Source organism: Canis aureus, chromosome 1 (genome assembly GCF_053574225.1).
Source record: "Canis aureus isolate CA01 chromosome 1, VMU_Caureus_v.1.0, whole genome shotgun sequence".
In the NCBI taxonomy this organism is placed as follows: Eukaryota; Metazoa; Chordata; class Mammalia; order Carnivora; family Canidae; genus Canis; species Canis aureus.
In genome coordinates this window covers 24415918-24432001 of record NC_135611.1, presented here as the reverse complement: position 1 = coordinate 24432001, position 16084 = coordinate 24415918, and the positions used below count along the sequence as shown (strand labels likewise).

At 37.2% G+C, this 16084-nt stretch overlaps 1 protein-coding gene and 1 long non-coding RNA gene across 5 annotated transcripts in view; one reads left to right on the top strand and one right to left on the bottom strand.

Annotated features, from left to right (window-relative positions):
• The window catches only part of ME2 (malic enzyme 2), a 48622-nt gene that overhangs the window by 24220 nt on the left and 8318 nt on the right, over positions 1-16084 (top strand). For all 4 annotated transcript variants that reach the window (XM_077892881.1, XM_077892901.1, XM_077892891.1 and 1 more), the window contains 5 exons: positions 188-285; positions 576-689; positions 3417-3531; positions 5982-6124; positions 11342-11444. In XM_077892881.1, coding sequence (XP_077749007.1) covers positions 188-285; positions 576-689; positions 3417-3531; positions 5982-6124; positions 11342-11444 — 573 coding nt within the window. The remainder of the gene's footprint in view (positions 1-187; positions 286-575; positions 690-3416; positions 3532-5981; positions 6125-11341; positions 11445-16084) is intronic.
• Positions 573-16084, bottom strand: part of LOC144311033 (uncharacterized) — a 36729-nt gene continuing 21217 nt past the window's right edge. Inside the window, exon 3 of the long non-coding RNA XR_013376634.1 lies at positions 573-951. This is a non-coding gene — a long non-coding RNA (uncharacterized LOC144311033). The remainder of the gene's footprint in view (positions 952-16084) is intronic.

The following is a 16084-nucleotide window of genomic DNA, read 5'->3' as shown; positions in this document are numbered from 1 at the left end:
TCCGACTTGATTTCTGCTCAGGTCGTGATCTCAGGGTTGTGAGATCAGGCCCCAAGTTGTCTCTGTGCTCAGCCAGGAGTTGACTTTGAGATTCTTTGCCTCTGTCCCTCCCCCATGTTGGCGTGCACTCTCTCGTTCTCTCTTCCTCAAACAAATCTTTTTTTAAAAATCTTTATTTTTCTTACAGGAACAGCTGCAGTAGCTCTAGCAGGTCTTCTTGCAGCACAAAAAGTTATTGGTAAATCATTCTCAGAACACAAAATCTTATTCCTTGGAGCAGGAGAGGTAAGTGTAAGCTTTTAGAATTTAAAACCAACATTCTGCTTTAGAGTTGGAAAAATGGGACATAATGAGCTTTTAATTTTGTTGAGATCTTGTATGAATTGAAGATCTCTTTGTAAAGTAGATAATTTAAAATGTTTAGAGAGAATATCACTAAGAATCAATTTTTGTGTGATTTGTTACAGAAGAATGAACCAAATATTCCTCATGATAGACAGTCCTCATATATAAAGTAATTCAAGCTTGTATCGTACCCTGGTCTTTATTTTTTAAATTTATGTTTTGTTGGACAGGCTGCTCTTGGAATTGCAAATCTCATAGTTATGGCTATGGTAGAAAATGGCCTCTCAGAAGAAGAGGCACAAAAGAAAATTTGGATGGTTGACAAGTTTGGTTTATTATTTAAGGTAAGGTATCTAAATCTCGGAGAAGCAAAAGAATGTTGTTACAATGATATTTTTGGTTTGACTTTTTAGAAATATTATCAGTTCTTAAAATATTGTATCACACTGGACTATCCAGATTGTACCAGTTGGAGACCTTCTGGTATGTTCTCAACAGAAATCCTCTAGTCTCCTTTTTGTCTTTCATAAAGACTCTTGCTTCATAGTCAAGTCATCATCTCCACGTTGGCACCGGACATATTCTCTCTTGCTTTGTTCTCTGACCCTAACGAGATCAAGCAACCATATAAATAAAATTGTACTTCACCTTTCTAAAACTAGGTTTTTTTTTTTTGTTTTTTTTTATTGGTGTTCAATTTACTAACATACAGAATAACCCCCAGTGCCCGTCACCCATTCACTCCCACCCCCCGCCCTCCTCCCCTTCCAACACCCCTAGTTCGTTTCCCAGAGTTAGGAGTCTTTACGTTCTGTCTCCCTTTCTGATATTTCCCACACATTTCTTCCCCCTTCCCTTATATTCCCTTTCACTATTATTTATATTCCCCAAATGAATGAGAACATATAATGTTTGTCCTTCTCCGACTGGCTTACTTCACTCAGCTAAAACTAGGTTTTAATGGGACCTCAGAAGTTTCTAATTAAATTGTTAGCAGGACACCTGGCATTTGAGCAGAAATTCTTTAACCATTCAGAGATTATAAGCCCTTGTAGCAGTCTAAGAGAAATCCCTGGACCCTTTCCTGAAGCCAGTTCGTGGATAATAAAGAGCTTCCATCCCATTAATTTAGTATCCCTTGCACCTGCCTGCCTCCCTAGAACTGATTGCTATTTTTAGTAGCTTAAGAAATGCCTTGTATTTTATTCGTCTAACACGTTAGGTAAACTCTTTCCTGGTTGAACCTATCCAGGACACAATGTTGTTGTATTTTTGCTGTACGTAATGACATACAGCAGTGACTTGAAACATACATCTTTGGAGCAGATTTATTTCAATGTACTTTGTTTCAGCTTTGAAATATTTTTTCTTTTTAAATCTTTTTTCTTAACTAATACTAGCAACTGTTGCTACAAGAAATAAAACGAAAAAGCATCTGAATAAAAAATCTTGAGCACTTAAATTATACATAATTTAAAATAGTAGTTTAAAATGTACCAGACCTCGTGATAAGACTCTACAGGTATTACCTCATATAATCTTCTCAAAAATTCTGTGAAGTTTTACAAATAAGGAAACTGAAGTTTGAAAAGGGCAGGTGACTTTTCCAGGGTCTTCAGCATGTATGTAGTGGCTGTAAGAGTGACACCCAGGCAGCCTGACCGTGAAGCTGGTCTCTTAACCATTCGGCTCTGCCGCCTCCCAAGTGAGCTGTAACCACGTATTTGTTTCTCTGTAGGATACAAGGATCATAAACCTTGTTCTTTTAGAAGGCTGTTTTTACTGGTCCGCAGTTTGATGCATCCTTTTGTGATGCTAGTTTTCATAAATGTTTTCTAATTTTTTTTATATATTTGTTACGAGTTGGGTCTAGAATGAATATATGCAGCAGGTGAGCACAGATGAGAATCCCTGTATATCTGCAAGTTGAGGGTATAGTTTTCTTTCAGGATGTGTGAATAGCTTGACCTATGGGTTTTAGGTGTCCAGTCTCTCCTGGTGACCCAAACACTACCCTGCTTTTTAAAACTGAGAATTTCCTGTTGAACCCACATATTGGAGAGCTGTGGTCCTCCTGGGGGCAAGCATAAGAAGCCACTCTTCTGAGAACCTGGATCTGTTTAGGTTATATGTCGGCCCTTTGATTAACTTCCCATCCAGCTGATGATGGTATGCTGCTTTTCCCAGACCCCGCTAGTTCTTACCTGGGGTCATTCCGGAGTTCTGATAGAAGAATTCACCTCTGCAGCAGGGTCTTCTCTTTTGCCAAAATAAGGAAGTGGATTTCTCAGCCTGGTTGGTTTTTGCATTCAATGTGTTTTTGCCTGCTTCACACTGTTGAGAAATTCCTCATTGTTGTAGTTTGTCAGTGGTATGTCTCCTGGCCTTGTAACACTACTAAGGATATAATTTTTATAGTTTTTGCCTGGGATTTCGGGAGGAAAGCACGTTTCTTCATTCAGCCATCTTGAACCACAATTCCGTTCCTCTCATTTCGGAACTTTTGCTAGTACAAGACCACGATGTTAATCTGCAACTCTGAAATCCCAAAGTTGTTTTTCTTTTTAAATTGGTAATAAATCTGATTGGCTTGAACTTACCTGGTAGCAAAGCCAGAGAGGATATTTGTAGTCTTGATCTTTTGTACTTAGCGTACTAGTCCTAAGTTTTGTTAGTTTGGGGTGCCCATGTTGGAGGGATTTATAATATTGGATATATTGCCATAATATATTACTAAAACATGAAAAATTCTGAATTCCAAAATACATCTAGCCCAGATAAGGGATTATAAGCCTTTGTGCCATTTTGGATTTAGAAGCACTTTCACAAAGTGAGTATTTGAGAGGGGCTAGAAAGTTCCTGGTTATGATGGAATTTCATTTATTTTTTGTATCTGGATTTTGTGGATACTGCAAAGATAGAATTGGAAGATAGATGTTGAAGAGGAAAGTAAATGAGAATGAAAAGACATTCCTATTGTAGAGACAATGTGTGACTCATAATGATGTCTTTTCGATTAATCCTCAGTAAGCATCTATTAAAAAAATATGTATTTTTCCCAAAAAATTCAGGGGCGGAAAGCTAAAATAGAGAATCATCAGGAACCATTTGCTCATTCAGCCCCAGGGATCATACCTGATACTTTTGAAGATGCAGTCAATATACTCAGGCCTTCAGCTATAATTGGTGAGTAGAGTTGTCGAAAAATCAATGTGTCACTTCACTATATGTTGCCGGTCATAACTACTGGACAGTACTAAAAATCAAACGACTGATTTTATCTTGCTTTCAGCATATAGTGTGGTTTTCTGTGATAGCCTTTTGGTCATAGCATGTAAAGTTCAATTAACAGATGTTGCCTGTGCTTTTAAGTATGGGAAGCTGTGCAGTTGATCATGCTTTGCTTTTAGAATTGGCGTGACTGCTGCCCTCAAAACCTGAAAAAGACCAAGGTCACCTGACAGGCTGAACCAAGACAGTCCTATGCAGAGTCAAGGCTTTGCGTTGGCAACAAAGCAGAAAGCTTTGGTATGTTTTGAGAGTCAGGCACTGCATAGCTATGCCAAAATGGCATTGGGTTCACAGCAGAAAATGTAAAAGTCCTTTTTTTTTTTTAAGATTAATTTATTTTAGACACAGAGTGAGCAGAGGTAAGCAGGTGGGAAGAGTAGAGGGACAAGTAGACTCCACGCTGAGCATGGAGCCTGACACAGGGATCGATCTCAGGACCCTGAGATCATGACCTGAGGTAAAACCAAGAGTCGGATGCTTCACTGACCGAGCCACCCAGATGCCCCAGAAAATGTAAAGTCTTTAAAAGAGGAGCCTTTCATTTCCTATATAGCTGTGAGATTTGGATCTATAATTTTTTTAGTAATTATACCACTTTCTTGTAGAAGCCCTTTTGAATGTTAAATAGTAAAACAATCACAGTTTCTATGGTTATTAGCTTCTTCACTGATTAGAACTCATAATTTTTTAGAGCAAGAGGACATCTTAAAGATCATCCAATCAGTTCCTCTCAAAACTCAATATGGAAACCTGAGAATCTGTCCATTGACTCTGGAGGATCAAGGAAACAAAAATTAAAAATGTTTAATTCTTTTAGAACTTATGGACTCCTAAAAATATGTCCACACCCCTCCACATGAAGAAACACTGAATATAAATTACTTTTTAAAAAAATTGATTTAAATTCAATTAATTGACATATAACGTATTATTGGTTTCAGAGGTAGAGGTCAGTGACTCATCAGTCTTCTATAACACCCAGTGCTCCTTCCATCACGTGCCCTCCTTATTGCCCATCACCCAGTTACCCCATTTCCCCACCCCCCTCCCCTCCAGCAGCCCTCTTTTTGTTTCTTATTGTTAAGATCTCTTATGGTTTATCTCCCTCTCTGATTTTGTCTTATTTAATTTTTTTCCTCTCTTCCCCTGTGATCCTGCATTTCAGATTCCTTTTTTACATAAGAAAATTAGGCACAGAGATGTTAAACCACTTGCCCAAGTTTTTTCACTATTTCATAAGGCCAGGAGTGACACAGAGTAAACCCTGAAACTCTCGTCTCTAGATCAGTATTTTTCTTTATTTCATACTGTTTTATAAAATGGAATTGAAAATTAATTGTTTTGACTGTTGAATACAAGTGTTCTTACTAGATGAACTGGAGAAGTACTCTGCTGAGCCATTGCTTGGTCCCCAGATTCCCATCATGGCCTGAGTGTTCTTCATGCTGTGCTTCTGTAACACTGAATACTTGGCACCTGTTACACATTTTCTCTTTTTCTGTTGACTTTGTTTTTCAACTGTAAGCTGCATCGTACTCAATCTTATATCCCAGTGGCCTAATACAGTGTCTGAGATGTGATAGGGGTTAAGAGAAGGTCATTAAATTGAATCAAGAAAGTAGATTGCTTTAGTCAAGATGACTTTTTATCCCTTCTAAATTCCTATGATTTTGTAATGAATACCAGAGTTTAACAATTTAACATTTGAGATGAAAGTTTTTATCTTTTTAAAAATCTATTTTTGTGATAAAATACACATAAAATAAAATTTGCCTTTATAACCATTTTTAAGTGTAAAATTGGGTATTGTTAAATGCATTCAGATTGTTGTGCAGCTGGTGTCTGGAACTTAGTTTGCAGACCTGAAGCTCCATACCCATTAAGCAAATACTTTCCCCTAGCCCTTGGCTATCACCATTCTACTTTTTGTGTTCATGAATTTGACTATTCTAGGTATCTCATTTAAGTGGAATCGTAACAGTATTTGTCCTTTTGTGACTGGCTTATTTTACTTAGCATAAAGTCCTCACGGTTCATTCACGTTGTAGCAAGTTTTATCTTCTTCACCAGACAGTGATGGAGATAGTCATACTCTTTCTTTATTTCCTACAATTTACTATGTGAGATAAACAATAAATATTTAAGTGAAAACTTTTAGCGTTTTATTTTTTTCAGATTCGAGATTGTGTTCCCATGGCATTTTCTCAGCGATATAAAATCTTTCTTTGTAATGGGAGTTTACCTGGGCTTTTGTTGTATTAAACCTATTGTAGAACTGCTGTGGATAAGAATTATGTCACCTGTAAAAAAAAAAAGTTGCTTTTCTCCCCCCTTATCTATCATAGGAGTTGCAGGAGCCGGCCGACTCTTCACTCCCGGTGTAATCAAAGCCATGGCTGATATCAATGAAAGACCTGTAATATTTGCATTAAGCAATCCTACAGCGATGGCTGAGTGCACTGCTGAGGAAGCGTATACACTTACAGAGGTACTAATAATTCTGTGAACTCGTTCAGTCTCCTGTTTGCCCTTATTGGCCTTAGTGACACATTCTTGCATAATACTTTTCATGGTCACTCTAGAGATTACAGTGTGCACCCATGGATCATCAATTTCTGATATAAAATTATTGCATGTATGAATTCTGGAAAGTAATTCCCTTATATCTCCATTTTAACACCTCCACGTCTTGTGTGCTCTTGTTGTGGATTTTAATTCTCTCTGTATCTTAAACCCCAAAGCTGTTATTGTTCTAAACACAAAATACTCACTTTGATACATTTTAATATCTTCTCTTGCCATTCTGTCCTTCCTTTATGTCTCTGCTTTTATCTTGGATCATTTTCCTTCTACCAGAAGAATTTTCCTTGAATGTGGGTCTGATGAATTTCCCTTAATAATCTATTTGCCTTCATTTTGAAGGATATCTTTTCGCTGTGCATAGAAGTAAAACTTGGTAGAGATATTATTCTATTGTTTTCTGACTTCTGTTTTCCTTTTGATACATCATTTTGTCTTGGGTTTCACTACAATGGGCATAGTTTGTGGGGGTTTTTATATTTATTCCACCTGGGACTGTAGAACTCTTTATCATGATGCCCTCCTTTGTGATCTGTGTTAGAAATATCTCTGAGTTGGCTACATTCTCTCCCTCCTCTCATAGGACTCCAGTTATATGAATGTCAGACTTTTTTACATATGTATCTCTTCTACTACTTTCTATATATACCATCCTGTTTGCATACTGTGTGGATTTTTTTTTAATTATTTTTATTTATTTACTTGAAAGAGAGAGAGAGAGAGAGGAGGAAGTGGAGGAGAGGGAGAGGGAGAAACAGACACCACGCTGAGCCCAATGTGGGGCTTGATCCCTAACTCTGAGATCATGACCTGAGCTGAAATCAAGAGTCAGATACTTACCTGTCTGAGCCACCCAGGTACCCCTGCATACTGTGTTTTAATCTGGTGATTTTCCTTGGACTTATATTCCAGTTTGCATATATTCTTTTTAGCTATGCTAATCTATTATTAGTTTCTTAATTTTATTGTATTTTTCATTTGTAGAATTTCCATTTGATTATTTTTCTAATTATTTAGTGTCATATTCATTAAATAAGTCAATTCATTTTGTCATAATGTCAATTCATTAAATAAAGTCTGCCTTCTTGCCCTCATGTTTCATAAAACAATTCTTTTCACTCTCTTCAGTGTTACGGTTTGTCCTTATGAGGGCCATTGTTTTCAGTCGTTATCTGACAGCTGTCAGGAACAAATTTTTACTTTCATCCAAATCATTTAGGATTTAGTTCTTTTGAACTTTTTGACACTGCCATGGGGTTATATCCCAATTACGAATATCTGCTCCTATACCATTAGGACAGTTAGATTTTTTTCCTACTGTTCTGTAGGGATTTATTTGTAATCTCCACATATAATCACTTTCTTCTGTATTGTTCTTGTAAAGTGATCTTTAAGTGGTCCCAGGAAGTGATATTTAAATGCTGTTTACATTGATACCCACCAGGAATACTTGTTGGATCATATACTTCAGAATAGGTAACCAATCTATGATAAGTGTTTTTGTCTCCACTCTATTAAAAACGTTTTTTATTATGGAAAATTCCAAACATATGCAGAAGTGAAAATAGTGTAATCAACTCCCGTATACCAGAACCAGCTGTAGAAATTATCACCTCATCATCAATCTTGTTTCTTGTACATCTTACCCACCGTTGATTATTTTGAAGCCGTTCTCAAGACATCACTTCATTGTATTACAGTATATTTCTCAAACGTTAAGAGTTCTTTTAAAAATACAATCACAGTATCATCATACCTCATAATTTTAACAGTAATTTAAAAATACGTATTTCATCTTTCTGTATAGCTTATGGTTCTCTGCTAAAACAGTCTGTCTTGTCATTTAGTTTCTCACATGCATGAATCATAAAGTTACTGTATGATAGCAACAAATACCTTACTCTCTGTGAGTCCTTCTATTATTTGTCTTTCTCTTGGCTATGCAGTTCTTATATTTTTGTAAGCCTAGTTTATTTTTGTTTTTTGCTTCCTTACTGGGTGCTAGATGGTGTGGGTGAACAGTTGAGCAGTAATTTAAGGCTCTGCGTGAAGGGGCTTTCCCTTTCCCTCTGGTAGGTGTTGGTCTGGAGCAACTCACCGTAATGTAATCAGGATGCAATCCATGGGGTGCCCGCTTGAATTCTGTGGTTTACCCCTTCTCCCAGCGTGTAACCCTTTTGGGCATGAATCAAAAGTTCTGAGGGTATTTATTAGCACCCATCATCCCTAGCAGTCCCTGAACTTTACTTTTCTCTCTGTCATTGTGCGACTCCTGAGAGCTTTGTTGTCCAGGCTCTCAGCATGTGAGATATGGGCTCACATATCTTGTTTTCCTCTTCTTGTGCATCTTGAATATCTCCCACACCCACGCTCTCACTATCTTCCTAAGACTACTGTTTCCTTAACAGAAATTCTTCATGCATTTTATCCAGTTTTTCTCATTGTTATCAGAGGGAGAACTGGTATGAAACAGCCTAGATCATGGCCAAAGCAGAACCTTCTCATAACTTTCCATACTTAGTATCCATGCTCCTTATGTCTTTAGCATTCTTTTCTCATCACTGCCAAAAAATTTGATACATACATTCTCCCCAAATTCCTTTCATTTCATATTGCCACTCAGTTTAGTCAAAATAAATCCTCCTAAATTGGTTTCCAGTGGTTATAGTAATCATTGAAACTTCTAATAGTTATTGAAATCTTTCTCTTTGAAATCAAGCATCTAGATATCAAATAAATAAATAAAAATCAGTCTCTATTTACTACACTGTCTTACCTTTTTACCAAAGTATGGTATCCTGTTTACTAGTCTTTTCTACTTAAAATTAGTGGTATTGCCCCCAAATTAAATCTTAGTCTTATACAATGACTATTTGATAGATATACTCAGTGTATCAGTGAGCTTTGGCAGTTTAGAAATCTAAAACGTAAATGTTTTGGGCAGTCGTTGTATATTACTAGAAGGCTGCCCAAACATCTAAGAATTGTATTTTGTGAATAAATACTGTTGTAATTAGATGTATGTTATTGGAATGAATAAAAATCCTCCAAGGAGACTAATTTGATATATTGTATTCCATCAATTCTAAGATGCAGATTTTTTCTCGATATTGTATTATCTCCTAAAAAGGATAAAAAATCATTGTCATAGATCAATTTTACATAAATTCCTTCTTAGTGTTACATAAAATAATGGCATAAATTATGTATTTGCAGTCACCTCTTAAATTTTTAGTGTCCTTCTGTTTTCAATAGAGAGACGTCTTGGTGTTACTCTAACACCCTCTGCTGCTTAGTGAAAAAAAATACTTTTTTTTAATTCTTGAACTTCAGAATTAGAACACTTGGTTATCATTAAGATCTAGCCACATTTAAACAGTAGGCTGATTATGAAAGAAAAAAAAATAACCTGAAGAACTGTAGAATCTTGCCATTCTAGAGAAGATGTCCAAGATCTTTCTAAATCTCCAAATTTACTGATATCATGAGAATGGAACATTTTTCCTATAAAAAGCTTATATTGTATAAACCAGTTTATAAAGCTATTAAAATTAGTGGTATCACAAAAATCATCTGTTAATATGCGCATTATCATTGTAACATATGGCATTAGCCATGAGCTGACTTTAATCTTCAGAGAAACACAGTTTCATCACAAGTAGAGCTATACTTGGAACAGAGAGAGAATAAGCATAGCTATCTGGAGAAAATGATAAATCTGCCTGACATTGTAGCTTCAGGATAGCCACCTGGGCTCACCACTAGCATAGTTGGACAGGTTCTACACTTTGTGTCATTTTGAAACTGCAAGTATGTCTTGTAAAAGTAATAATTAATATACATCGTAGACCTCAGATGGTCCAAAGGGTCAAATTCCTGGTTAAATCCACTAATGCCAATGGTCCGGTCTACTTCAAAGAATAATCAACCTTGGTATAATATACGTTTTTAGATCTAGAGAGAAGAAGACAAAAGCATTGTCTTAGCACTTACTATTCTGTGTTTAGAATATTGCCAATGTTCAGTCGCCATGTCAGTTTGTCCATCCTACTGGGTGGAGATAGTTCAGTTTTCTACAAATCATCTCTTACTTAATCCAGATACTCAAATATGACTTACTTTTGGGGCGCCTGGGTGGCTCAGTTGTTCAAGCGACTAACTCTTGATTTTGGCTCAGGTTATGACCTCGGGGTCGTGGGACGGAGCCCTGAGATGGGCTCTGTGCTTAGAGCACAGTCCACCTGGAACACTCTCTCCCTTTCCCTCTGCCCCTCCCCTCCTCCCCTGTGCACAGAGAGGCTTTCTCTCAAATAAATAAATAATCTTCAAAAAATAGAAATAAAAAATATGACTTACTCTAGTCATACTTTAGCATAATAGACCATGGTCTTCGGAATAATTAAAAAAAAATCTGGATTCAAGTTTAACTGCTACAATTGTAATGTGTGAATTTTACAAAGTATTTGGAAATCTAAGTAGTAGTTTTCTGAAATTCTTTTTTTTAAAATATTTTATTTATTTATTCATGAGAGACACACAGAGAGCAAGGCAGAGACAGGCAGAGGGAGAAGCGGGCTCCATGCAGGGAGCCCAACATGGGACTCGATCCCAGGTCTCCAGGATCACGCCCTGGGCTGAAGGCAGGCGCTAAACTGCTGAGCCACCCAGAGATCCCCTTTTTTTTATGTCTGTGAAATGAAGATGATAATTGCATAAGGCTTTTTATGCACGCTAAACTCAGCTAACACAGAATACCTGGTACGGAGCCAAAAATAACAGATGTACAGTCAGTGTTCGGTCTAATTGTTGATGTGCTCCCCTTCATTCACACATGATTTATATTATTTGGGATGGTATCTATTGGCCCATTTATACTTTAAACTTTTCAAGGAAATAGAAACGTCAGGGTTTTTTAGTTTATTAATAGATAGTTTTCAACTTTATGTGAATGTATGCTATGCATAAAAATTCATTATAAGAATTTTAATGGAAAGGTTAAGTTATGTAGTAAGTTATGCCTATTGACAAGTAATCTATTGGTCTGTTTTAGTACAGGATTTAATTTTGTTTGGATTCACATTAAGTCCATGTAGTTACAAATTAAGATTATTTCATTTCTTAACAGGGAAGATGTTTGTTTGCCAGTGGCAGTCCATTTGAGCCAGTGAAACTCAGTGATGGGCAGCTCTTTACACCAGGCCAAGGAAACAATGTGTATATTTTTCCAGGTAAATGCCAGTATTACTTATGTTAAAAATTAATGGCTAATTATGTTAAAAATACTTCACGAAATCATCAGGGAAATATAAGTCATAACTACAATGAGATAATCCCTTACAGCTATCAGAATGGCTAAAATCAACAACACAAGAAACAGCAGGTGTTGGAGAGGATGTGGGGAAAGGGGAGCCCTCTCGCACTGCGGTGGGCAGGCGGGTGGGAATGCAAAGTGGTGCAGCCACTGTGGACACAGTATGGAGGTTCCTCAAAGGTTAAAAATAGGGCTATCCTGTGATACAGCAATTGCATTACTCGGCATTTATACCCAAGGAATGCAAAATATGAATTCAAAGGGATGCATGCTCCTGGTGTTCACAGCAGCATTGCCTACAGTAGCCAAGCCATGGAAACAGCCCAGTGTCCCCTGGGTACCTTCTTATTGTACTTCTCAGCTATAAACACTGTCGGTTGTTTGCTTTGCGTGTTTCTGACGGTTTACTACCATCACGACTGATACACTTACCCTCCCTTACCTTGATTCTGGCTGAAGACCATGTATGTGCACTTCCCACTGTTGAATATAGTAGTGAACACCTACCTACCTCCTAATACCTTGCTTCCTCTACCTCTCAGTTTGTGTTACTATTTTTAGTTTTCCTAGTAGTTTGTTTTTATATAACATATCTAAAAAGCTTTCAGTAGCAACTAATGACAGTTTTTATTAGCTTCCTACTGTTGAAAGTCTCGTATTTAGGTTTCTTATCTGCTCTTAATTCCATCCCTCAATTTTGGCTAATTAACATTTCTACATTGCACAGAGGGTTTTTAGACATGTACATTGTGTTGTTATTTTCTGTACTTTGTCTACAGATTGATTCTCAAATTACATGATTATATATTATTTACGCCTAAACAAGAGTATAATTTTATAAATATAGTAGAATATGTAGTTTTAGATTACAAAATTTTTGAAACTCAAAGTAAAAATCTTTCAAGTATCAGGTATAGTGACTCTTTAATTTCCTGCTGACTTTCTTCACTTCTGGGTCCTACCCCACAGCAGACCTTTTTTTTTTTTTTTTTTTAAGATTTGTCTATTTATGAGAGAAAGAGAGCAAGAGCAAGTGTGGGGAGGGACCGAGGGAGCGAATCCCAAGCCGCTCCCTGCTGCTTGGGGACCCTGCTGCTCCGTCTCACAACCCCGGGTCATGACTTGAACCGGAACCTCAGGGCTTCCCTGACTGACCCCCGCAGGCGCCCCCCTCAGCAGACTGACTCTCGTGTCTCAACTGCCGTTGTCTCTCTCACGTGCTATTTCTGTCCCGGTGCTATTCCTCTCCGTCTTGGTCTCATTTTTCTGAAGTACATCCTTTGAATAAATGTTTTTATTAAGCATGGAAGAAAACTTTCTGAATTTTTACTTACCTTAAGAATGTCTTTGTCTTCTCCTCACGTGGTAGTTTGGTTAGGTAGAGATGTGTACCTGGAAAGCCCATTTCCTCAGATCTTTGAATATATTTCTCCATTTTATGTTGCTGTAAGAAATCTGATGTCATTGAGATTCTCATTTCTTTATACGTACTAGCTTTTTCTCCCTAAAAATACTTAAAATTTTCTCTTTATCTTCAGAGTTCTGAAATGTTACTAGGATGCATCCAGATTTGGGCTTATTTTCATTTATTATACATATCCATGTAGGGCCAGTTCACTATATTTTCTTTTCCAAAGGATTTTTTAAATTCTTTTTTCTTTCTCATTTCTTTCCTTCCATTATTTCTTTTTTTTTCTCTTATGGAACTTGTGTTAGACCATGATCAAATACCTCTATTGTAAATTTTATTTCACGTTTCCATGTCTGCCTTTTTAATTCTGTAACATGAAGGAGCTCTATGGCATTCATTCATTCATCTTTTCTGGTTTTTGGCACTCTTACTGCTCATTTCAAAAGTCTTTTCTTATGGGGCATTTGGCTGACTCAGTCCATAGAACATGTAACTCTTGATCTCAGGGTCATGAGTTCAAGCCCCATGTTGGGCGTGGAGCCTACTTAAAACTGAAAATTTAAAACAACAAAAAAAGTATTTTTTTATTATAAAAATTTCAAATACATAGAAAAGCAGAGAGAAGATGAAATCCCATGTTCAAGTCGCCCACATTTCAGCAGTTACCAACATGTAACTATATATTTTTTTAAATTTTTTTATTTATTTATGATAGTCACAGAGAGAGAGAGAGGCAGAGACACAGGCAGAGGGAGAAGCAGGCTCCATGCACCTGGGAGCCCGATGTGGGATTCGATCCCGGGTCTCCAGGATCGCGCCCTGGGCCAAAGGCAGGTGCCAAACCACTGTGCCACCCAGGGATCCCACCAACATGTAACTATATTTTCCTGCCCATTCTTTCCTCAATGGGTTATTTTAAAGCAAATCAGAGACGTCATATAATTCCATTCGTAACTACTGCAGTATGTATCTCTGAACAAGTAATTTTTAAAATTAATCATAACTATAATACTGGTGTCATACATATGAAATTAACATTTGCTTAATATCTCATATCATCAGTTCAGTAGGTTCAAATATTTTTTATTCCCAATACCTTTATCTTATCCTAAAATCACTTTTTTTTTATAGCCACTTTCATTTTTTTTTGTTTTTAAGACTTCAGGATCCTTTTGAATTTCTTCTTTTTTTTTTTTTTTTTTTCCTTTTGAATTTCTTCTGAGAGCTAAGATTCTTTTAAATATTTCTTCCTTTGTGCTGTTCATTTTCTATAAATTTCTGGTGATCCTGGCACACCTGGGTGGCTCAGCAGTTTGGCACCTGCCTTCGGCTCAGGGCATAATCCCAGGGTCCTGGGATCAAGTCCCACATTGGGCTCCCTGCACGGAGCCTGCTTCTCCCTCTGCCTGTGTCTCTGCCCCTCTCTCTCTCTCTCTCTCTGTCTCTCATGAATAAATAAATAAAATCTTTTAAAAAATTTTTTTCTGGTGATCCTTAGTTCATTCATTTTAATGAAAGACTTTGTTGAGTAAAATAGGGAATCGACCTGAATTTCCTTTGTCTTTCTCCTTGTGGGCCTCTCCCTGATGAGCTGACTGTAGGTGCTAAGATTTCATGTCTTTTATGGTAGATTTTTAGTGGATGTAGGCTAGCATCAAGCAAGCATGCTATTACTGTTGTCAAAGTAAAGAAGACTTTTAACCTGTGAATATCTCAGTGCTTTTGTTACGAATTTTTCTCCCCGTAGCTATTTTATGTCTAGAATTCTACGCTGCTCATCTCTTGAGACCTACTGTCTATTATAGAAACTTTCCCATCACCAGTGATCTCTTTCTAGAACTTGACAATGTTCAAAATCAATCTGTTCTACCCAGCACTATTTCTGTGGCAGAAAGGCATAAGAACATGGAAACGAATACCTATCCGCTGAATTTAACAATGTCATTTTCTGTGTCTTACTTGACTAATAAGGAATTTGGCAATTGATGATTTTTATACAATACTACAAAGTCCTAACTTTACTGTTAACCATTATCAGCACCATTATCTATAAATATAGATACACAAATGACTTGATGTAGAGGTAAAAGTGGACTGAAAAGCAGGAGGCCAAAAGTCTGTTTATAAAAAAATGTAAGGCTCCGATGATGTTTGAATTACTTGGTCCAGCAATTATAACTGGATAAAATAACAACAAAAATCAGACCTTGAAAGGGCCAAAGGCTAAAAAGATACTGACTAATGAAATACTCAAGAGTTCTGGATCAAGGTTGGGGAGAGAACTAGAGCTCAGAAAACCAGCATGTGAAGTTTTGCACTGGAGGCGTTCTCTCGTCGGCAAGGAGTGGCCGCACAGCAAAGCGGTGCTTTTCATGGAGGGAAGGCAAGCATTAGAGTCTGGCATCTGCCAGGAATGGGGTTCTAGTGAACCACTGATGGGGCTGAAGTGCTAAAGGCTGTACCTTGGAATATGGGTATAGTTTGCACTATCACATGGTGACCTGGAAAGCCTCAGATCTTTGTCTTGGCCTACCAGCATCCACAGGGCCGGGCCAGAAGCAAATAGAAATGAAATCTTCTGTGGCACAAGGTAACACTATCCTTGTCTTCAAGTGATTTTCACAAATTTTAAAATACACCCCCAGTTAAAAAATAAAAGATAAAGAGCACATAAAAGACAAGACAGTGCCAGAAACAACAAGAAAACTCTGGAATTCTGGATATCAAACAGATATTATGAAATCAGTATGCCTATTGTGTTTATGGAGATAAAATCCAAGCTTGAAAAACTCAGCCAAGTAACACTTAAGTTCTAGAATTGAAAAACTAAAATAAATTCAAGAACTCAGTGAATGAGGCCCAGTGCAGATTAGACTGAAGAGAATGAAACTGTAAGATAGGTCAGAAGAAATGATCCAGAGACCAAAGCAAGAGAAAAATATAGGAAAGCAGATATATACCTTTAATTGATACACTGTGTGTAGTCCCAGAAGATAGCATGAGAATGAAGCAGAGGCAGTATTTGTACGCTTCGTGGCTGAGAATTTCTTAGAACCTGATGATGACGTCAGTACACAATATCCAGAAGCTCAGTAAAACCCACGCGGGATAAATAAAAGAAGGCCTCATCGAGGAACATCGTTGTG